Source organism: Crocodylus siamensis, chromosome 2, assembly GCF_052110815.1.
Source record: "Crocodylus siamensis isolate JL-2025a chromosome 2, ASM5211081v1, whole genome shotgun sequence".
NCBI lineage: Eukaryota > Metazoa > Chordata > Crocodylia > Crocodylidae > Crocodylus > Crocodylus siamensis.
The window spans coordinates 232,461,025-232,485,721 of record NC_143396.1 but is presented as its reverse complement, the minus strand read 5'-3'; the positions used below and the strand labels follow the sequence as shown (position 1 = coordinate 232,485,721).

General features: G+C 43.6%; 1 protein-coding gene across 2 annotated transcripts in view; it reads right to left on the bottom strand.

The window, feature by feature from the left end:
• INO80 (INO80 complex ATPase subunit) overlaps nt 1–24,697 on the bottom strand; it is a 123,479-nt gene that overhangs the window by 47,348 nt on the left and 51,434 nt on the right. For both annotated transcript variants that reach the window (XM_090033407.1, XM_090033406.1), the window contains exons 24-26: nt 22,900–23,074; nt 12,562–12,702; nt 1,186–1,411 (exon numbers count right to left, since the gene is read on the bottom strand). In XM_090033407.1, the coding sequence (XP_089889533.1) occupies nt 1,186–1,411; nt 12,562–12,702; nt 22,900–23,074 (542 nt within the window). The remainder of the gene's footprint in view (nt 1–1,185; nt 1,412–12,561; nt 12,703–22,899; nt 23,075–24,697) is intronic.

The following is a 24,697-nucleotide window of genomic DNA, read 5'->3' as shown; positions in this document are numbered from 1 at the left end:
CTACCCTTTTGAGCACTACTCCAAAGCCTCTTTGCACTCATGCACACCTCCTTTCATGCCTTCCTTCCTATCCATTGTATCCCTGCATTTGTGTCCTCTCCCATTTTCTTTTAGCTGCTAATAACAACCTAATATTCTGCCAAGAAAAACAACCTGTAAAATGTGTTATCACATGGTACTAAATCAGTTCAATCTGAAACGCTACCCCAGTACACATGCATATCCCTCTGGACTACTTGGACCTGATTTCCTTATGAACACTCTCACTAAACCAGACCACAGCAAGTTGAAGCCCATTTTGCTTCCATCCTCTTCATTTCCTCCTACAAACATCTTTGACCAATAACAGTCTGGGAACAAGTTAGTACTTTGGGAATATGAGCTGCATTTCCTCCTGGAGATCTCCAGTGCTTCTGTGAAGATACTTTTCACTGTTCAGCACCATCAAACTGCAAGGCAACAGTAGTTCTCAGCACTGAATGTCATTGTAGCACTGTTAATCAAACTCCATTGAGTCCTGAGAGTTAGTTACCCGTGGCAAAAACCCAGGTCTAATTGGTATCCTTTTGCAATCCTGGCTCCAGAATTTAAAGGCATTTCTGCAGTTTTCCAACCAAGGTCCAATCAAAGACTGGAAAAGCATCCAGACTGTTTTCCAGACTATTTTTCATTCTATTTGTCCCCAGACTATTACTCCTCTTTTTAGACTGCTGCAGGCATAATGTTTTCTCTCCAGTTGGGAGGACTGACAAATGATCCTCCTAGGCCAATACCAAGGTGTTTCAGCAGACCTTCTGGTAGGATGCACTGATGAAAGGTGGCAACTACCAGATACCAAGCTTAAAACAGTCTTTAGTTCTGGGAGTTGTGGTGGAAGAAATATTTTTAATATCCTCCCAGCTGAAGGGCAGAGGGAAAGGGATAGAGCAAGAAAGAGCGCTGTGGATTAACAAGCAAAGCTCTCTATTTATCCACCCACAAGCACTAGTTGACTTATGCACTAAAGGAGGTTATGTTAGGCTTTCTGTCTTTGCTGGCTATTTGTTCTGCACAATACACAAGTAATAAAATCGTAGCATTCTCCACAACCGTTAGAATGTTTTTCACTGGGAAGAAGTGGGGGGAAAGTGTAGCTGCCCCTTTCCCTTAACCACATTATCATTCCACCAAAAGTCTCAAACTCACCTGGTATCCGGATGAAAGACCAGCCATTCTGAGGCCTAATCCTTAACAACCCTCCTGGATATTCTGGGAAGAACTGGGAGCTTTGCTTCTGCCAATCAGCTGCGAGTTCAGGAGAACCATTTAATACACACTGCTTTGCTTCAAGACTTCCTCCTTCCTTTAGTGCTTTACGCTCATATTCTGCACTTCGATCATTGCAGTAGAAATCCAGTGGCACAGCTGTCACCTACAAGTGAAAACAAAAATAAAATAATAATGAAGACACACATTCACATTATCACCTTCTTCCCAAGTATCCCTCTTCAGTTATATTAGTTTCCCAGAGAAGCAAGACTTAAAAGTTAAGTCACTACGGAAATATACAAATGGTAATAAAGTCTTAGCCTAATTTAAAAAAGCTGGAGCTTCAGAAACATGATTAATAAATGCTGAAGCATGAACAACTGTCCTGATGATCTGTGCTGTGACCTGCATTTAGGGCCACTGTTGCAAGATTTTGGACAAAAATGAAGAAAACAGACAGCACTTGCATAATTCATTTAATCTACATTTGATTTTAATTATTCTCTTTCCATTAAGTATTTGTGTATCAGAATCTAGCTCTGAACAATCCTTGCAAGCTTTTCCTGTATGGGAAGAGAGGATTTTTTATTTTAGCAAGGACCCATCTAAATTTGAAATTCTGAAGACAAAAAGAAAGAATCAAATCAGAAAGGAGGGAGGGGAGACAAAAAAGAGATTTAAAAAAAAAAAGCATTTTGGGAGGCCTTTTAGAGAGTACATTTCTTGGGTTTAGTTATAAACTTGACGAGCACTTTAAACCATACGAGGAATATATGGTTTCAGTAGTTCACATGGTCTTTCCATTTGGTTATTCTGTGCCCCCTGCTCCTGCTTCAGCACACACCACCCAATCACAGAGGACAGTCTTGACAACACAGAAACCCGGGCTTTATACTAGGCTAGCTATCTTGGACTGTCTCCATCATTATAATCTTTTCTGATATCTGGACAGAGTAGAAGGTATTTCTTGGCGAAACAGTCATGTGTTCAGATGGCTGTAAAGTCTCTTGACAAAGAGTAAACAAGGTTGTGGGGTTTTTTTACATTCTATAGTATTCGCTTATCTCTCCTCACCAGGCTAGCAGGCAACTCTGAGGTGCCATCCTGTGAAGCAGATAATTGCTCTGAACACACATTTTCACTGCTGGCCAATGAAGGGCAAAGAATTGAACTGGAAACAAGAAACAACAGGAAAGACAGGGAACACTATACTACGTAATCCCATACACTCTATTTTTGCCTAAATGGAGGGCTGGGGGAAAAAAAAGAAGTACAATTCTATTCTAATGCAGAGACCCAAATGCAATCTGACAGTTTCTTCTTCTCTCCATTTCACTTAAATGATGAAAACAGGAGGAATAACAAACAAAGCTCTGATACATACTGTGATAAGATGGGTACCACTGCTCTGTCAACATCCTTCATATCTTTTACCAGAGTTAAAGAATACCATCCAGAGCAAACTGCACATATTTATTCTCTCTCACACTCAAAATTAAAAAAAACACCAACATTAATTAGTTACAGTTCTTTACAAAAGGTAGACTGAGTGATAACTTCCTTCTACTTTTCTTAGTTCAGGTCTGTTAGGGACCAAGCACTCTTGGGGAAAAGGTCTCCAACAGCTCTTTAAATTCATGTTAATTAGTATAAGGAAGACAGAAGTTTGTGTATTTTTCACAAATGGAAAATGCTCTCTGACTTCTATTTACCCCAAGAGCTTCCAAACTAAATCTCAATATTTGACTGCACATTGTAAAAATGACTCCCTAAACTTTAAAAGCAAGTTATTTATTGATAATGGTCAACTTACTGGTTTCTTCTATAATCCAGAAAACCAGTTTAGAAGATACAGGGTACTAAGTTTCCCCCCCAAAAAAACCAAACCAAACCAAACCAAACCAAACCAAAACAGGAAACCCCACTGACAACACGTAGGAGGGAAGTGCAGATAACGTGCACCCCTTGAGACTAGCTGTGCTCAAGAGAAGCACTGGGAGCAACGGAAGGGGAGGCTAACAGGGCTCAGCCCCCAAAAATGCTAGGGCAACCTGACTTCAGGCTGCTGCAGCAGGGGGAGGAGCATGCCAGGTTTGCAGCCAGCCCAGCCCAGCAGGCAGGTAGGTAAGATTTCTTTTCTTCCTCTGATTTCTGGGCTTGAGGGGGAAGTATCGGGGTGGGGGCAGGGAAGGAGATCTAGACCCCCACAGTGCAGGAGGGAGTGGGGCCAAATCATTCACCCCTGCCCTGCTCCCTGCTGCATTGTGGGGATTGTCCCCCGACCTAGCCCGGCTGAGGCCCCATTTACAGAGAATGGGGCCCTGGCCGGGCGGGTGTGTGGGGTAACTGGAGCCCGAGGGGCGGCACATTCCCGCAAAACCTCGGCTCCAATGTCCGGCAGCCCTGGACGAGCTGCTGGTCTCTGACTGCCCCATGACCTGGCCCGGTCGGGGCCCCATTCATGGTGAATGGAGCCCCGGCCAGGCCAGGTTGTGGGACAAGCGGAGCCCCGTGGCTCCTCAGTTGCAGTGCTGGGGAGCCGAGGAGGATGTGTACCGCCCCCCACCCCTACCCCTCAATCTCTGCACGGGGCAAGGGCAGGCTGCAGCTGCAAGGCGAGCTGAGTTCTGCCCGCTCCATGCCTCACTGCAGCCTTTGAAAGTGATGTGGCACAGCGCCATGTGCCTCACTGCCTGGCCCACATAGTGGCAGGACACACATGGCGGTGCACCGCTTTCAAAGGCTGCAGCTGTGGCCTCACAGCTGCAAGCCCACCCTTGCCCTGTGCAAAGATCGGGGGCAGGTGCCACATGCCCCCCTTGGCTCCCTGGCACTGTGACTCTGCAGGAGCCACCGGGCTCTTCCCAGGGACAACTTAAACAGGGCAGGGTGGGGGTGTCTGGGGGCTCCGTCTCCTCTGGCCTGGCAGTGCAGCTGAGGCTAGCCATACTCCAGCTCCAGGCAAACCTCCCCCCGCCCCCCGCCTCCCTGGCGGTGTGGGGGAGGCAGCCAGGGCCAGTACAGGGCTGGGGGGACAGTGGATGCCAGAACCAAGCAATGATCCCTGACGCAGGGTAAGGAGCAGCCAAATGGTTGCAGCCGACCCTGGCCCCAAGCCCAACCCCTGCCCAGTGCCATCTCCAGCCTTGCTTCCTCCCCCCAACCCCCACCCATGGCCCTTTCCCCTCCCCCTGCCCCCCCCCCACAGACTTTTGCATGGGGGGGAAACACAAGCACACACGCTCAGCCCCCCCATCCAGTCGGCGATTGGCTGCTGGTGCCACCCCAGTATTAGGAGGCACCAGTCACCCATGGGAAACCCCACACTTTACTGGAAGCAGCAGCACATTACTTTGACCCGGATCCTCAGTGTCTGTATACGTTGGGCCTTTCAGCAGGGCTTTTTGGCGCTTTTAGCTAATGCTGATTCAATCAGCTATTAGATAAAGATGTCAAAAAAGCCCCACTAAAGTGCCTGATCTGTAAAGATGTTGGAAATGCTGGGTCCAACTAATGCACTGCCTCTTCTGGGCATGTGCTGGGCTCAGCACAGTCCAACATCAAACTTAAAGTAAAGCACCATTTTGTTTTGGGTTTTTTCCCCATGTCTGCAAGCAGCTAAACTGTTATATATTGGAAAAGGGATTGATGCAGGTCTATGTAAAACTAGAAATTCTCTGCTCCAGTTCCCAGCAGTCAGGCAAAACTAGACTGACTCGAGGGACACCTATGAAAGCCATCACTACAAATAAAGAAATTTGTAGTGTGGAGAAATTTGATAAAATGTAGCCATCTGACCCCTCCCATAGGAAGGCTCACAAACTACTATATCAGGTAAAGATGAAGGACAAGGATTTTTTTATTAAATGATAAACAATGAATATTAGTTAATATACAGTTAATACTGCTGACATTTAAAGTATCCTTATTGAACTTCAAAGTTAACAGCCTCATGAAATAACTGGATTAGCTCACAACTCTCAGCATTTAACCTACATTTATCTATAGGAAAGACTGTGGCTAATGTATCAGTTCATCTTTACCTAGTTTTTACCACTTTTTGTTAAACATACAACCTATGGTTTCATAAATGCAAGGTTTTTTATGGCAACCACAAAGGTTAGAGAATTTTTTTGTGGGGAAGGGGTTGGGGTTTTTTTGGGCGGGGTGGGGGGGGAGGGTTGTTTTGTTGTTTTTTTTAAAGTAGACTGGTTCTTGAGCAAAATTATAATACAAATTCAAGACAGAAAAATGCAAGCATTTGTTTCTGCTTTTCAGTACAGCCAAGGTCACAGCAATGATGACAGGGATGCAGATTTACAAGTCATCAAGAGCCACTCTACAGCCCAATGAACAGGTGCATACCAGAGGTGATGCACCAAAGACACTAGAGTGAAGGAGGACTAATTTAACAGGGGTTAAGACTGTTCTTAACTGAAAAGTAAATCTGTACTTTTACCTGAGTCTTAGCCTCAAATTCCCAGCCATCCCTATATAAAATTCCCTAAAACAGATCCGGATGTGTGTTATGGTCTGGGCAAATTCACTTTGTTGGGTAAGATCCTACACTCAGCTTTAATCCAACTAGAACTCGACCACTTTGGAAGGACATAAGCAAAATCACTCAGCAGGCAACAGTTCTGAATAACCTTCTTACAATTCCCTCTGAAAGAAATTCTTCTTTGACTAAGAAGAACTATGGACAACTCAGCACAAAGCAGCATGAAATTTGACTCTAGGCATGCACAGGCAAGTGTGGAAAGAGCAAGGACTAAGTGAAACAGGCAAAGCTTTGGGGTAGGGGCATTAAACACTCAGATTAGGCTAACCTAGGTGGCTCAGACCCAGATGCTAAGCCCCCAAAGTTAAAGGGTATGTCTTGAGTATACAGGTGTTACTCAACACCCAGTGTTGAGGTGCCCGGCGCCTAGTCTATTCCTGGAGTACATATAGACAACCTCTTTGCACAGAAGCAGTGCAGGTGCACAAAGCTACAACTCTTAACACCAAGAAACAGGAATTGTGGAGAATAGAAAAGGAAGCTCAGAGCTTCAGGATCTAAAATCACAAAGGGATACATAACAGCTCATTTGCTGATCATTCAATGTACTATAATGAACAATTTAAATTACCCAGAATCAAAAGGGCAGGGTTGAGCACCTACTTCACACTGAATCTATGAAGATCTGTTATACTGCACTGCCATCTGCAGTTAAAGCAAGGCATGATCTTTTAACACAAGGAGCCAAGGTTTCTTGTGATGAATGAAACTCAGCCTTGGTGCCTGAACACTTACTTCCCCAGCGATAACAGCAAAGATTTACAATGGCATATCCTTCCTTCACAGGACATTATTTACCCCTAAGTTTTAATTCATGTTTCTAGTCCGGATAAACCTAAGTGAGAACAGAAAACAATACTCCTTTAAACAGGAGTGTCCAAAAACTTTCAATCCAACCAGCACATTTATTGCTTGCAAAGAGACTGAGAGAGCCACTTTACATAAAACAGGGAAGATCATAGCCATTCACATTTAATATAGGACTATGGTTGATGAAGATCACAGATCCTAAAAAGGAACCTATTTTAGCTACTGAAATCAAGGTGGAGATTCCTAATCTTCCCAAACTACATCTTTTCATGTCACATTAACCAGGCGTACAGTTAGTCTCCAAAGTGCCACCTTGCTCTGCCTTTTTTGTATGATTAAGAGTTTAAAAAGTACCTATCACTGTGATAAAGGCTACATACAAGGGTCTATCAAGCTCCTGAAATAAAATGATCAAAGAAAACAAACATATTTCCTACTTTTCATATTTCAAGCCTGTCTGATTCAGTATTAGGGCTTGCCCATGGATACAAAGTGTTACTTTCCTCTAACATTCAAAAGAAACTCACACCACCATCATCCACATACAATCCTAACCTCCATCGCTCACTCCATTAACTTTCCAGACCATAACAAAGCCTAGCACCAACAGCAGAACATTCATTCTGGGAGCATTTTGATTTCTGCTGTTTAAAGACATTGTAGCTTCTGACAAGAATGTACAAGTGTCAAAAGTCTTCAGCTTCCTAGGAGAGCAAAGCCATGCCCCCATTAATGCTTTCTACATGCCTACCAAGCTAAAATAATTTCTCATTCACAAGATTTCTGACAAAATAAATTGCAAACCTAATTTTCCCCTATACTTGTGGATTAACAGGTCAGTTCTTAAATTGACCTTTTAACTATGCTGTACTTGCCTCCACACACACACACACACACACACACACATTAGTTACAGATAACAGTAAAAAAGCCTTTACAATATAAAATGGAACTAAAGCAAAGTTGTGTTTCATCCACATCTATTTTTTTGGCTGACTGTCAATTCTTGAACAGTCTAATGCAGGGCTGGCTGAGGTTGCTTGCTACACAGACCACATCAGTATGGGTTGTGGACCCCCCACTACACCACACTGTAGAGGTCCCTCACTGTCAGCTCCTCAGTCCTGGGCTTCCCTGCTGCTCTGTGCCATGAGCTCCAAGGCTGTGCTGTGCAGTGCAGTGCCACACCACCAAACCTCCTAGGGCAGGAGCAGAAAAGGAAGATGAAAAAAGGGAGAGGAATCCTGAAGGGCTGCAGCTAAAGTGATGGGAGGGAACAGCAGCCAGATGGGAGCCCAAGGACCATACATTAACCTTTTGCAAGCCAAATGCAGCCCACAGGCTGCCAGTTGGACAGCTATGATATAATGGAACTTATGCATGTGCCACTACTGCTCTGGAAGATCTAGACCAGAGGCTCCCAAACTGTGGTACGCATACCCTTGGGGGTACACAAGACATCGCTGGGGGGTATACAGGACAAATTGTATAATGGCAGATTTAATTTTCATTATAATAATTGGCATGTAAGGGGTTAAAATATAAAATGTATGCTAGCAGGGTAGGTGGGCAGCTGGTAAATCTGGAAGGGGTGCACAATAAGAAAAAAAGATTGTGAACTTCTGATCTAGACAGACACTTGGCCCCAGAATCAAGGGACAAGATGAACTCATGCCAGAGGGTGCCAAAGAGAAGAACCCAGGTCACGGGTGCAGAGTTTTATTTGTTATGTTCCTTTCGCCAAGCAGCAGTGCATAAGTACCCACACCTACAGGTTCAATCAACCTTGGTGGTAAATCCAGCTATAACACAAACACAGATTAGAAGTGGACCATTTGGGTAGCTTGATGATAAGGGACTTCTGCTCCCAGCCTGTCTCTATATGTTTACTACTATTGCTGCCTCTCCCCAAGCAGAAAGGGTTTTATTGGCTTGCTATCGCTTCCAAGCAGACATCAGGCTTGAAAATGCAGACTAACTGGAAGCAGATGTCCTCACTCCCAACTCCTTTGCAGCCAGCCACCACTGCGGTTAGGGTGTTTTTTTTCCCCTGCAAGAGCAGGTGGTTGACTGGACTTCTGGAGCTATACAGGATAATATGTGAAGGCTTTTCATAGCCATAAAAGTAATTACTCTCCATAAGAGTGAAAGATTTCACATTTTATTGAACCATAAGGTAAAGGGAGTAGAAGTCAAGCGTGCCACATGAGTTATTCCTTGCATATCTGGGGTTTTGCCTCACTTAGGCTGTTTCTTATTCTCCAAGTATGACTCTTTACTCACAGTGAAGCACAGCAGGCATCAGCAACCTTTTTAATAACGGCAAGCTATTCTTTGCAAGCTGGTCATTCCCACAGGCTGCCAAATTCCTGCTGCAACCCTAGCCATCCCTGCTCTTTTCCTCTTACTGCAGCCTCCACTGAAAAAACACACCACTAAAAAGTATGGTGAACAACAATTTGGAGGGGCAAATTTCAGTAGTGATGAATACTGATACTGCAGTGTGCAGAGGGGAGGGAAGGGAGCAGCGCTCTGAACAGCAGGAGAGGATCAGCCCACTGTTAGTAAAATATGGGCTGGATTAGAGCTTTTTAGCTCAGATATGACCCCTTAAGTAGAGGACGATTTCATAGACATAAGCGGCTGGCAGGGACCTTGTGAAATCATCAAAGTCCAGCCCCCCCGCCAAAGGCAGGAAGTCTTCTGGGGAGTCAAATGACCCCAGCAAGATAAGCATCCAAATGCTTTTTGAATGAGTCCAGAGTAGGTGAATGCACCACCTCTAGGTGGAGTCTGTTCCAGATCCTGGACACTCAGACTATAAAGAAGTTTTTCCTTATGTCTAGTCCAAATCGACCTTTCAGAAGTTTGTGGCCATTAGACCTTGTTATCCCTTGGGGAGCCTTGGTGAACAACTGTTCTCCCAGATCCTGACACACAACCTTACACACTTATAGGCTGCCACCAAATCCCCCTGAGCCTTCTCTTCTCCAGGCTGAAGAGTCCCGTGTCCCTCAGCCTCTCCTTGTAAGGCTTGCTCTCTTGGCCTTTGATCTTGCGGGTGGCTCTCCCTTGGACTCTCTCAAGCTTATCCATGTCCCACCTGAAGTGGGGGGCCCAAAACTGGACACAGTAATCCAGCTGTGGCCTCATTATGACCATGTAAAACGGGAGGATAACATAACTGGTTTTGTTTGAGATGCATTGGTGGACGCATGCCAGAGTTTGGTTTGCTTTGCTGGTTATGGCATCGCGTTGGTGGCTCACGTTCATCTTGTGGTCATTTGAGACCCCCAAGTCTCTATCGGTCATGGTGATTATTAAGTTCAAGTCAGGAAACATGACAACCTAAAGGAGCAATTTTGGACGTTGGCTGTGAGCTGTATGCTTGGGGCTGAGCACGCTCACTTTCCACCGATTTTAAGGGCACTGTAGAATATGCTCAGATCAGACCTCTACAGCACAAATACCTTTATATCGTGGCCCATCACTGTGCTGTGAGGCTAGCATAATGCATGTAGCTGAACAAACACCATCACTGTTCCCACTTTCTGCTGTTTCCCAAAAACTGTAGGTCATCCAGGCAACTGGGAAAACCAGGACTGAAGGGTCCAGCTTGTATTAAAAAAGCAGTGTGCCTGAAGCTTCCTATTACAAAAAAGTTATACTTACAGAGCTGTGAATTCAGAAGCAAGACAATTGTATCCCTAGGGTGCTGCAATCAAAGTCTAGTAAAAATGGGTTTCCTACAGTATTACAAGGAGGGGCAAAGTCTCTGTTTTAAAGAAAAACCACACATTCATATGGGATGCAGTGTATACAAGAATATTTGCTAAATTCAGTCTCTATAACATTCTGGATGAGCAGTCTCCATTCTTCCTAAATAACTTTCATTGAGAAATATACTGCATTTATTACAGAGAAAGGTGTATGTTAGAGGAGGATGGGGAAGAAACGTAAGTGTCCATGTGTTTTCAAACTGACAAAAAGGAAACAGCTTCTCACTGGGGTCCCCAGAGTTCCATCATGTTTACTGCAGTTAGGTAAGATGAGGACAAGTATGAATAAAAAGGAAAGCAGCAGAAACTAAGAGACTACAACATCAGAAAACAAAACAATGAGGAACAGGAATTCCATAAGACAAGGAGTGTTACACATAATTTAAAAATGCTGCTTAATAAGGCAACTGGTATTGGAAACCTGTCTGGCTAGTGCCACTTACCCTTCAGAAGTGTTTGGAAATGCCAGAAAGAGAAATTTCTAAATACTGGGACACTGAAGTACAGGCTAAAATAGTAAGAACCATCATATAGGCCCTCAACCAAACAGGTCTCACACTCCTCCTCACTAAAGACTACTTTTGATAAAAATTTCTCCAGCCTCTTCAAATAGCCCAGTACTTTGAGCCTAAAAGTTTGCTTATAGTCTGCTTGACAAGTACAGCTACACTATATTTTATAATGTTGGAGACTACAACAGAATTTAAAGAGAGACATCTTACTGGAAGAGGCAAAACATGCTGCAAGAAAACAGCATGCTACTGGCCAGACATTTTGCTGCTATAATTGATTTGACTTTAAGTAAGCGATTACACAAACATCACAGCTGTACAGAATACCATAGATCAAAAGTGATACATGGTGCAAGTTACATGCCAAGGACCAGAAAAACACCATTATAATAGAAAAAGATAGTTTTTCAATGCACAGTGGACGGAGTGGTGGAAGGAACAACCATTACTTTTGCAAATTCCAGTTGGTTGTGCCTTACTACAATTTTGTCCTTCCTCCCCCTCAATATGTATGCTATGATCACTTCCCTTTTTTAAAAAAGTATTTGAGAATTTAATAGCAAAGTATAACATTACTATATTTTTTAACCAACCATTTAATGAATAATTCTATCCCTAGAACAGAAAAAAATATTTTCTTTAACTACACAGCAGGAGTGGTTTCCATAGAACTGCATTAGTTACTATCTTATCAGTTCTGTATGACAGTATTTTTCAAACAGGGCTACACAGCACATTTCTAGGGCAGTGGTTCTCAATCCCGTAAGACTTAAGGCACCCCAGAAAAATGCCAGCTCTCCCTTTTTTACTATGGAAAAGTATACAGCAATTTTTCAGTTGCAAAGAACTCAGTATATTTCTGACATTGTGGATTCTTGTTTGAAATTTCTGGGATTATCTTGTAAATGTGCTGTCCTTTTTTTGAACAGCATCTCATTGCACAGCACCTCATAGCATCCTTTAAAGCAGGGGCAGGCAATTATTTTGGGTGGAGGGCTGCTTTACTGAGATTTGGCAAGCCATCAAGGGCCACATGACAGGCAGCCCAGGGCAGATAAATATTAATTTTCTGAATTTTTTTAGGGGTCCCACAGGCTGGATAGAATGGCCTGGTGGGCCACATGTGGCCCATGGGCTGCATTTTGCCCACCTCTGCTTTAAAGTATTTTATAGCACCTTGATTAAGAATCACTGGTCTAAAAAGTACATGAAAGACAGGAATAAGAAAGAAGCTAAATGGAGGAAAAGGAAGAAAAAGAAACAACGAACAACTTCAGAATATTTCTAGGGTTCCTGGAGATCTTACAGTGTAGTTACAGTGATAGTTATTACTTTGTTCATTCTTTATGCCATGGCATCATGGGGTGTACAGCTGTATAGAAAACTTAAAGAGAGGTCTGAGACTCAAAAACAGTTTGCGAACAAGTGCTTGTATAACTTTCCCAGGTCAAACACACCAATGTATTTCTGAATTTAGTCCAACAGTAGATGAAATTGTAACTTTGTGGGGACAGAACTTCAGAATGCACTTTAAATACACAAATAATTTTATGTCCAAAGACAAGATTCTTTACAAAAGTGAACAGCTTCATAAGCAGTTATTCAAAAGAATACATTCCATTATTACAGTAATATCTTTTGCAGGACTTACCCGTGGACTGGCCATGCACAGAAAGGACGGCAGCTCAGTGACCTGACAGCACTGTACACATGAGGTAGCTGATCTCCTTCGATGTACTATGTGGTCTGAAAATCCAGTAACTGCTTTACAGTGGCTACTGAACACAAGGTTCTAAAAACAAAATTAACCAAAAAATATTAGTTTAGCCAATAACAAAATTATTTCAAGTTGTTTAACCCTGCTAAGAAAAAATAATTGATAATTAACAATCACCAAACATTTTCCTCAGAAATACAGACCTCAACATAGTCCTGTCACTGAATATGAAAAGGATTTTCTGTACCCCTAGTTATTACAGCAGGGTCCTTTATTCAGTTCTCAAACCATGCTAAGCCGGGACACTGACACACACTTTTTTTTAATCCAAAGGGAGCTGGCCTAGTTTTCTTTCCTTCATTTTGACAGATTCTAGAATTGCAGACATTATTTTTCTTCCTCAGCACGTTTTCAGTGTAGCTTTTATTGTCAGAAAAGCATGTGCCTATTCCAATAGAAATGACCCTCCCATAATTTTTATAGGATACCATACATGGATAGAAAAATTCTGAGCAAGACAGCACTACAAAAACATCAGCAACTAACAGACTATTATGTTTCTATATGCATCCCTTTTCCAATCTTTGTTATTTTCCTAGGCAAAATTCCTCTAAATTTATCATCAGGTCCCTCAGTGCCCCCCTCAAAATTTGACAAAATAAAAAGTGGGGGGCAGCCAGAGATGTATGAGCCATCAGTGGGCCTTCAGCTGGATACTACTACCTCACAGTCCAAGCAAGCACTAAAGAAAAATACCAGTTGCAAATTCACATTAAAGGCAAGACAAAATCTGTTATTTTGCCCCAATAACTTTAAACTCTTAAATGTAAGGGAAGTAACCATTTTCATGGCAAATCTCTGCTAGTAGCCTTGCCTGATACTAGCAAAGAACTCCAAGTACACTCAGTCAGATCTAACTCTGAAAACAGAGCTGCAGCACCTAGCAGGTCAGCTTCTCACTTAGAGCTAGCCACAAGCATATTCATGAACTCTGACTGAATTTGTTTCCCTAACTAAGATTTGTGCTGGAGCAAGAATTTCTCCAAAGTCCTATGACAATACATACGGTACTGTGATAACGGCCACATCTACACGAGATGCTGACTGTGCAATAGCTCATTACTACTGTGCAGTAAGGTCACATAGCAGGAAGTGTGATGTGATGCTATTGCACAGTAGTAACAAGCTACTGCGCAGTCAGCATCATGAAAAAGCTGTCTGGCAACACTACTGCGCAGTAACTCCATAACTGTTTATACAAGTACTAAATGACTGTGCAGTAATAACTGCACAGTCAGCGTCTTGTGTAGATGCAGCCACTATAACTGTTGCAGGTGTTTATATACATACATGCACATAAACATTTTACTTCCCAGAGAGTAATATATGAACGGGTGGGGAAACGGAATCTCTCCCCATCCAAAACCTAGAGAGGTCTCCTGGGATACTAGACAGCACGGCTGTGTGAAGCTTTGGTGTCCGATCTGATTCGGTGGAGGTTCGGCCCGATTTGGTGGCCAAATCTCTGAATCCGAATAGAATCAGGAGATCCTTTAATTTCTTTGACTTCAATTGGAACCCCCTGAATCGATCTGGTGAGATTTGAAGATTCAGACATAGACCCAGCTTTAAATGTTTTTCTATATACCTAAAGGTACCAGGTGGCTTGCAAATGCTGAGATGCTGGGGTGGACAAAACATCCCACAGGAGTGCGGGGGTGGTTCCCAGTGCACTTGGCATTAGACCCGGAAATGGACCAGAAGTGCTTCTCGGTCCACCAGGGAGACCCCCCCACACCCTGCCAGCCTCGCAACTGGTGCCTCCTGGGTCTGGGGAGGGCACCTGGGGTCCCCCCCGTGGCTGATTGCCAAGCTGGGGGTGTGTAGGGGACCCCCCGCACACTTGGAGGCAGACCCGGAAGTGGACTGGAAGTACTTCTGGTCCAGTTCCAGGTTCGCCGCTGAACATGCACTTTAGAGAATGGTGCATGGTACTTTGAGGTATGTAGAAAAAACATTTAAAGCTGTGTCTCTGGCAGAATCACTGATTCTCTGAATTAGCATCGAATCTTCAGATTCGGATTCGGCCGAATCGAATCAGGACAGTGATCTGAATCAAGTAATCGAATCGCTGTCCCCAATTCAGGCCAAATCTGAATCAGAATCGAATATGGCCCATTTCGCACATCCCTACTAAACAGCTACAGTTTGCTAAGAAATGTTAATTTCATACCCACTTTCCCAAGGATATCTTCACTGTTTAATTCTCCATTGGTCACTGATATCAAAGGGTAAGCTATGTTGGCTTCAGCCCAATTAGAAGCACAGGAAAAAACAAAGGAAAGATTTTTAAGAATAGTTTGTACATGCATATGCCCTGGGCCCCTTTATAGGAAGTCACTCAATATTTTTTGTATGTGCACATAAGTCCTAGTTCTCAACTCCATTTTTTCTGTGTAACACGAACAAGTCACGTGAGAAATAATCCTCTGTGAATTTCATGACATGTACTTCCAGTATATATTTGAAGATGAAACAGACAGTAGATAGAGTGGGAAAATAGCTTCCCACCAGATTCACATACATGGGAAAGGACTGGATAAAGTTACAGAACAAGATACAGATACAGCTCTAAGACAGTCTACCTCCATTCAAGAAACCAGGAAACAAAGGTGGAAATATCAATAAGAATGTGCATAACTGTCACAAAGGTGCAGTCACCAGCCTCTGTGCAGCAAAACTGACTGCAAACAATATGGAACAAAGGCTTCCAGATCCTTCACAGTTTGGTTCCCAACATTCTCTAAAACAGTGGGGGCCTTTTTGGCAGGTGTGCCACAAATAAGCCCCATACCCAAGTACCACTCCAATCCCTTTGCCTTATGCAAAGCTGAGCTGTTCCCTACCTGATCTGATGCTCTGTTTTTTGCTCCCTATACTATTTGCTGCTGTGCTGCCTGTCCCATCCCCAGTCTGCCATGTGCTACGCACAGAGTCTCCCTGTGCCACTTGTAGCACCCAGGCTACAGGCTGACCATCCATGCTCTAAAAACAGGTTTCCTGAAGTGCTACCCATGAAAGCATCTGTATCCAGCCTGCAAAAGGACATTTTAATAGTGCCTACCTTCAGAGGAATCAGTTGGTCCGTGAGGCTGGGCACTGCCTGCTCAGCAGTAACTGACTTGACAAACATTAGCAGCAGCCCTATGATTTTCCTTATTGTAACTGTGTATATGTTAGACCATAACAGAGAGCCCCAGGGCCCGTTACTTGCAGGGGGAAGCAGCCTAGCAAGGGAGCTCTGCAGGCAGGCAGGGGGCCGCAGCTGCAGGCTGCCAGTGCGACTGGCCAATGTGGTAATTGTCCAGCACCTGCAGCCAGTCAGGCGGTCCGATGCAGGTATCACCAGGGGAGCATTTAAGCCCAGGGCTGGGGCTACCACAGGCAGTCTCTCTGTAGCTTCCACCAGAGGAGGAGCTCCTGCTCAGGGAAGCCAGGATGCTGGGCTAAGCAGAGGCTTATATGCTTAAAGGGACAGAAGGCTGCTGCATGTTACTACTTATGTTATAGCCCAGGGGCTTGTATTTATGTTATGTTCACCCTTGGTTTGTGGAAGAGGCTGTAGGGGAGGTGGAGACCTCACTGGTGTCCGGGCGGCACTTGACCAACTTAACCTTGCCAGGGGCAGGCTCAGGGCTGGAGTGCTAAGTGAGCCACACAGGACCCAGGGGCCCAGTGCCAGCGAGGGGGTGCAGAAAGAGGGGCCAGGGCCCTATACACAGGAGCCAGGGGCTCAATAACTTGAGAGAGGACAAGAGAAGCTAGCACCTCAAAGCCAGGTCCTACTGAGGGGGCCGAGGCTGGTAGACCTAGCAAGAGTGAAGGGGCAGAGGCTGAGGAAGTTGAGGCCCCAACAAAGGGACACTGTACTGGTAATACCCATGAGGCATGGGACATGGTAAGGGGATGTTATGGAGCCATGCAATTAGCCCATAAAGCTTTGGGTGCCCAGCTGGGCACCATAGACTACAGAGGATCAGTCAGGGGCCTGAGATTACAGAGGCTAATACCAGTGAGCCCAAGACCAGGGACTGAGGCCTAGCAAAGGTCTGGGAGCAGCCTCCCTTTATCTACTTATTTTCCATCAAGATGTGGCAGGAGAGATGGGCAGAGTACCTTAGGGGTGATGCAAGGCATGGTTGCGGGGCCACCAGGGGGTGTGTCAGCCACCCTCTGGGACCCCAATGTGTTACACAGACCTATTATGTTACATCTACTGAACATAAAAAATACTGCTTTGCAGAGTCCTTTCATGCAGGCCCCAGTGAGATGTACCCTCCAGGAAAAAAACTTGGGTATTCCTGCTTTAAAAATAAGGAAAACAAAAGGAAGAGAACTTACTCTCAAATGCTATATTTATAATGTACACAGTAAAAGCATGTATGCTCAACTGCAGATAAAATATCTTCTCAACTACACACATTCATAATTGCAATTCCAATGCCAATATGAGCAAAACTTGAAGAGGTTTAACCTGTCACCATATTTCAGTTGCAGAAAAAAACACTTAAAAGAATCCCGATTTTTGTTTTTAACAATTTTCATACATTCCTATTTTAACTTTAAATTGAAGCGTTGACTTGAAGTATGTAGGTAGAGACTTCCCCTACTTCTTTTTTTTCCTGTGGGGTTGTCTGCATGCTTTTCTCTTGCAGAAGCCTAGATGCAAACTTAAGGAGCTTCTCTGTGCGAACATCTCAAAACAGGCTCATGTTAAGAATAGGACTTTCATTTTTCCAGTTCACCCAACATAAAAATATGGCAAATCTGAACAACAGCATATAGATCAACTATTACTTTGGTTTCAGGCTGCTGAAAGAAGTAAATTTCAATTCTACATATGAAGTGTCAGAAGAGATTCTGTAAGCACATAAGGGGTACATGCAACACAACAATGAAATCCTTTTTCCTGAAGAGATGCTTTAATTTATCACACCATTTTTAAACAACTGCAGACAAACTCAAGGTTCAACATACTTTAGCTCAGAGTTCTGGACAAAGCTTTTGGGAATCCCTCATATCCCCAAGCTGAATTTCCATTAGACCTGTGAGTGCAACAAGGCATGCTTTGTTGTACTTACTACTGGTCTTCCGACTTTGGTGAATCCAGCAGATTCTGAAGAAAAAGCTGAGCCACCTGACAGCAACAGGTAAAACACAATGATAGAGAGGGTCTGAAGAACTGAACTGTTCTTAAGCCCAGGGGTGCACCAACGAGATTTTTGGGGCCAATACTAATAGCCAATTTGTAAGGAGGCATATCAGCTTCTGTTACTAATCAAATATGCAGCCCGGCAGCTTGAAAAGTGGTGTCCAGCTGGTAAGTTTGTTGTGGTGGTGGTAGGAGGGGAGGGTTTGCAAATCGAGGCCCCTGCGGTGAGTCAGGGAGCAGGGCTGGGACAGGGCGGGGCATGGGATGTTGCCGTGGCTTGTCCAGGGGGCACAGGGAGGGGAGGGAAGGTGGCTCCTGCCATTGTGTGCAACCCCAGAAGGTGGGGGGTGTACCCCCAGATCTGCATGGGGTGAGGGTGGGCTACCGCTCCAGGCTGGGTCTACACTGAACTGTTCCTTGTGGGGGCTAGGCCACGCTGCGCTCAGGGTGGCTGGGGGCAGCACTGGGAAGGAGGCTGGGGGGAAGGAGAGGGCTGCAGCCACCCCAAAATTTGCCATAGCCACCCCAACCCCTCACTCCCTGTACCGCTACTGCCCTGCCCAAGTGCAGCCTGGCCCAGCCCCCTGCTGGGAAAAGCTCAGTGCAGCCATGCCACAGCCTGTAGTTTTAGCCCGCCCCACCCAGCCCAGATCCCGGGTACACCTCCTCCCTGGAGTGTGCACAGTAGCAGGAGCCGCCACCCCTCCCTAAGCCCCCCATAGGAGCCATGGCTCTGTCCCATGCCCTGCCCCACCTGGGCAGCGCCTGCCCCAGCCCCAACCCCACTCCCTCCCTCACTGCAGGAGCCTTGATCTGCCCCCCATGCCTCTTCTCTCCCCCCTCCTCTTCCACCACAACAGATTTACCAACTGGATGCAGCTCTCCATGCTGCTGGGCTGTTCTCCTTGCCACCTACGTGCTCTTCTGTGGCTGTGTGCATGCACAGGGCATTTATTGGCCACATCAGGCAAAAAAAAAGCTGATTTTCAATACAGTAAATTTTCTTTATAGCAGCACCGATTTGATATTGGACCGATGTATCAATGTACCTCTACTTAAATCTGGCTAGGTTCACATATGGATGAGGTTATATTCCTCACATGTGCTTGTTATTCATTACTATTAACAGCAGCTAGCTATTAATCCTAGAAAGCAAATAAAACCGTAATTCACTACCCAAAACAAACTTTTCTTCTGCTCTCTTCCATTTAAAATAGTAAGACATTCTCTGTCATTTAAACATTTATACAGCCAAACTGAAATAGCTATACAGCTGCACATTTTACTCTTGGCTTTCCTAGACTAACCTCAAAAGGAAACTTGAACAACCAAATGCCCCAAATCAACTTGAAGCTAATAGTCATTTATTAGTTAGTTGTTTATAGGGGACTCCATTAATAGCTGTGTGGGACGCTGACCTTGGGCCAGCTTTAATCAGTAATCTTGACAATACAGTAAATGAAACCTAAAGATTCCAGCCTGCAGATAATTATATTAGGGGGCTTTACTCTGAGCGAATGTTAGTATCTGAATTCCCTGGTCCATATAAAAGTAACACTATTGACCACATTCTCTAGATCAGTTAGAGCTCTGCTGAAGTAGCTGGTGCACCAGCCCACTTAGAAAAAGCTACTTGCCCAAGAACATGTCATCCTATCCTTTACTGTGTGAGAATGAAAAGCTTCTGGTCATCCACAAGCTTGGTTTTTTTTACTGAATACACAATTAGAATCAGAGAGAGAGATTACACACTATCCTTCTGAACAAAGCAGCACTATGGCATGGTCTACTAGACCAGTGCTACATATGTAGTTCATAAGGGTGAAATTCACAAAATATTTCTGGTTCTTAAATTACTTTGACAGAAGTTAGTCACTTAAGTCCAAAGAAGTGATCCACAGAAAACCTGTTTAGGCAACAGAGAACTCCTAGACACTGACAGCCAAGTTTTCAGGAAAACACTGACTTACACACCTAAAATCCTGCAACAGAACCTACACAGAATTGCCATCATTCTGGCTGAGCTGAGCATTTTACTACCTATGTCCTGCTTAAGCCTATTTGAGGTTCACAAATTAGGCATCTCTGCACTCTTTCCTTTCCAGCTCTCTGCCCCCTTTCACTGAAAAAGAGATGTGCTTCATTTTGCTTGGGCTCTGTGGCCCCATTCTTTGCTGTCCAGAAGTCCAGCTTTAACAGATGCCCATCTGAGTCACGGCAATCTCCGGGAAGCGGAAGATGAGTTTGAATCCCCTCAGACAGAGGGGGACCTAAAACCCAGGTCTCTTATTTCCTATGCAAGTTCTCTACCTACTATCTATGACATAAAAGATGACCATCACCAGCTGAAGTCTAAACCTGTACATGAAGAAATCATTTAGGCCTAAGTCTACGCAGGAGTTTCAAGCTACAAAACCCCATTTCACACAGATGCCTCAATGCAGCCCTGAGTTAGGCACCAAACTGCCATATCAATCTGGGAGAGACATGCACCCTTATTCAGTTAACTGATGTAAGTGTCCTCGCTCTTCAGCGTGTTGTGCATTGCAAATCCCAGTTATAAGCACCTAATCTTCCCATTTAAAATGCAGGGAACTTAGGCACCTAACTCAAGTTTATGGATCCCAGGCCTGGAGTCAGGCACTTACTTTTCAGGGATGAGGATGCTCAGCCCAAGTCCCTTTGTGACTTTTGCCCTGACTGATCAGAAACTTTGGAAATCTACATCAGCCAAACCCACATAGGAGAAGAGCAGACATTTCACCAAATCAGATCTGGAATCAAGTTCTACCTGAACTCCAGCGCAGCCAGAGTTATGTATACTGTTGGCCAGCTGTTTGTCTGTCTGAATATTAGATTAATGGTAGCTGGCCTTTCTGATAACGCTGCAAAATATAACACCAAGCCCAAGATTGTATTTCACATGCGTAAAGGCAGGAAACAAAACTTCCCCTTCATGCTGGCTGAATTCTGGCTTTCTCCTTTACCTCCACAGACTTGTGGCGAGAAGCCACATTCCTTTCAGAAATGGAGTCTGCTCAAGCAAGATCCCACTGCTTCAGAAAAAGAGTTTCCCTCCGTAAATGCGTTAACTGCCACTAGATGAATCATTTCAACTCTATCCAAGGATTCTTTTCAGCTTACTCTTCACCTATTCTTTTGTGAACATATTTGTAACATGGGATCAAATATCAAAACCCAAATAATACAGTACATTTTTAAAAGTTAATATGTCTACTAATCAAAAAGAATAGACACACTTTTCAGGCAAAACCATGGAAAAAAGGAACTAACTTGATGCTGTATACTACAAGCTAACAGATTTGGATTCAGTCTGCCCAGCAGACTGAAAGCAAATTCCAGAGCTCAAAGACACACCAGTGACTATGTCAGACTACCAGTATCTCACACATTTAATCTATGCATTGTTAAGCTGAGGTCTCTGTTTACACCGGCCTTTTAGCCCTATGTAGCTTGTGCGTTCACTTCCTTTGTATCTTAGAACTGCAAACTACTCTTCTCTGGCTGTTTCCTAGTCCTTTACTTTTTCTGCCCTTTTGTAGGCTCCTATAGGCATTTGGAGTCTTCCTCATAAAAATAACAGTAACTCCGTTTTAAAGAATCAACCCTTTTCACATTATACCTAAGGCACATCTTATCAATATGTTTCCATCTCCCACCGCAAAAATCTCTCCTCCCCACCAGTAGGCCTGAAATTCCTTTTGGGATATTACCAAATAACTCAAAATAAAACATGCTCCCCATTCCATAAATTCACGTACCATCTGTTCCATGTTGCAACTAACTGTATAGAAGAGATGCGAGTACAAACTGGGCTACAAAACATTTTGAACTGTATTCACCACTCGATAAACTGTGATCAATGGATGACTGGAGGAAGATGGGAACAGCAAGCAGGCAGCAATTCAGCTGCAAGAGTGTGGCATCAAGGCTGTTGTACACTTATGACCTCAAGGGACTTTAAAGCAGCTGAAGACTGGGTGGGGATTGGGCAGGCTTGAGATGGAACAGGGGGTTAGAAACTGGTATGTTAATCCTTTATCACTTAGCGAAGCTCATGGCATGTACAAATCCAAATAGCTGGTTAAGCCTAGCTGTCAAAAAGACTTAAATGCTTTGGGATATTAAGTATCAGTTTCACTAGCCATGTAAGGTCTTCATTTTTATTGATATGATGTGCTAAAGATTACCCATATTGTTACTAACTATGCTTCTGTATCCTATGCTGTGCCACTTTACGCCACCCAGACAAAATAAGACCAGTATCTATCATTACAATTCTAACCATAAAGCACATGTGAGAGAATAAATGCATCTTTGTATATATTTCAAACACAACCTGAAAAGGGGACCTGAAAAAAGAAAGAGATGATCACTTCATTACATATAGCTGTGTTTCATGAGTAGTAGCAGGGGTCCCTAATTCCACAGACAAATTGCACAGCTACTTTTTACTGTGAATGATCCATATCTCACCGTAGCCTGAGTTTTCCTTTCCAAGTCTATAGTTTGGTGACAGCATCCTATTACATGTAAAAGATATGGGCTGAAAAGGAACCATGTGCTCAACACATTAGATTAGGTTTTCCTGTTTATTTCCTCCTCATCTTTCCCACAGGTAATTGTAATTGTATCTACCATAATTAAATGCAAAAATATTCCCTCTGGTAATGAATGAGAATAGCTTACAAAAGAGTTACTGAAATATTAGTTACTTCTTATGCTCCACTGGATATTTTACATACTTTAAAAACAAAACATCAACTGTGAGGTTCACACAGGCTGTAGTATACTGTCTAACCCCAGTCACCACACTGACATCAACCATTCCTAACAGGAAAGCCTCCCAAAGTCTTTCCTGAAGATCAAACAGATTTTTAGCTGAAAAGATTAGCCTTACACTGTGTCCTATAAATCGGCTAACCAGCACTCCTGTGGATAGATATATACATTTATGTTTTTCACAGGTTTTCACTGTTTCACAACCTGATAGCACTTGCTAAATAAAAGATGTGCCTGTCACTGAAAATTTTACTTACCTGTAGCAAAGTGCAGCTGTGCAGGTTGGGGAAAGAGAGTGGAAAATTGACTCCAAGCAAGAAATCTTTGTTCCTCAAACACTGAGATGTCTGCTGATTCTCTCCTGGCTCTGCCCAGGAGCGCAGGTGATGGAGCCTGTAGGCGGCTTTCAGAGACAGGAAAAGAGCTAACCATCTGAAACAAAACACAGTACATGCACTTATTCACTGCCTTGTGGAGCGTGGGTTTGAATATATACAAAAAGGTTTGGTTTGTCACCAATCTTATTCCTTTAACAGTTCATGCTTACAGTACCCTGAGTTTGGGGAAAATAGAAAATGGATATGGGAAAACTAACACTACGTTTTGTTTTAGTTTTTTCTAAGTTTTCCATGAGTTACAGTGATAAGTCAACACACGCTGAAGCACTTCTTCCAAAGACTCAACTCAGAAGTGGCCATTGCTACTTAACACCTATCTTTGCACCTGCATAGAAATTTATTTGTGAAAAGGACACAGTATTATAAGTGTACAACATTCAATGATTCATTTCAGTGATTAGCTAACTCAGGAGAAAGTTGTATCATGTTACAAAACCAAAGAACTGAAGCGACTGGTCAAATAACCATGACCGTGAAAGTAAGCAATTCTTAGATATGGCCCTGCCAAGGCATCTAGATTACTATAAAGCACTCATTTTTACATTGAGCTATCTTCCATTAATACCTAATGCCAGTTATGCTGACATAGTGCATTGTTAAAGACAACTAATCCATTTTACAAAGATGGTTCACTTCAAAGTGTTGGCATTTAGACATTCACTTTAAACTCTTCCCCCTCTCCCAATACTTCACAGCAATCAACTTTTTGGTGTGTTCACAGGAGACAAGAGTAATGGGTTACAATTACAACAAGGGAGATTTAGATTGAATATTAAGAACTTTCTCACTATAAGAGTGGTTAATTATTGGAATAGATTACCCAGAGAGGCCATGGACTCTGTTATACAACATTCTTAAATGCAGATTAGACAAATATTTGCCCGGGACGGCTTAGACAGGATTAGGACAGAGGGTTAACTTTCTGAGGTCTCCTTTAACCTTATGATTCTATGATTTCTCAAGTAACTGTTCCTCTTTTCACAAGAGAGCTCATATTACTGATGTAGCATGAATTTCTTCATGGTTAAAAACTCCATAATCCTGTCAATGTTTTACAGTTACATTCCACGTTCTGAGTGGCACACAAAAACAGGCAACACATGGAGTTAAAGAACGATCAGTATTCTACCAGAGTCTTGTTCTCGGTATATTTTAAAATTTATAGTAAGAAATGAAGTGCAGTCCCTGGACAGCACGATGGCTTGGGATTCGGGGGGCTGGATTGTATTCTTGTTTATTCTAGTGACCTCCAATGTTATCCTGGGCAATTTTCTTTCCCTTTCACCTCATCTACTTTGTGAATTTGGAATGTAAGCACTTTGAGGTACAGACTATAAGTAATCAATTAATTCTGCCATGGCTCATCCTGATGACAAATTTCCAACCCCATGGGCTAGAGCTGGCCAGTGAAGCTGTGTTATCTGGCCCACAGGGCTGCCTGTGGGGCTAGACATTTAGCAGTGGGAGGAGAGGAGGTTGCTCCAGCTCCAGAATCCACAGCAATTAACACTGCCACCATAAAATTCAAGCACCACAGGCTGAATGAGGTGGTATCAAGTCTGCAGGACCACATGAGTTAGACACCACTTCTCCAGACATTATTTGTAGTAACAACAACAACAACAACATTAGCAATAATAATTCTAATAAGTAAAAG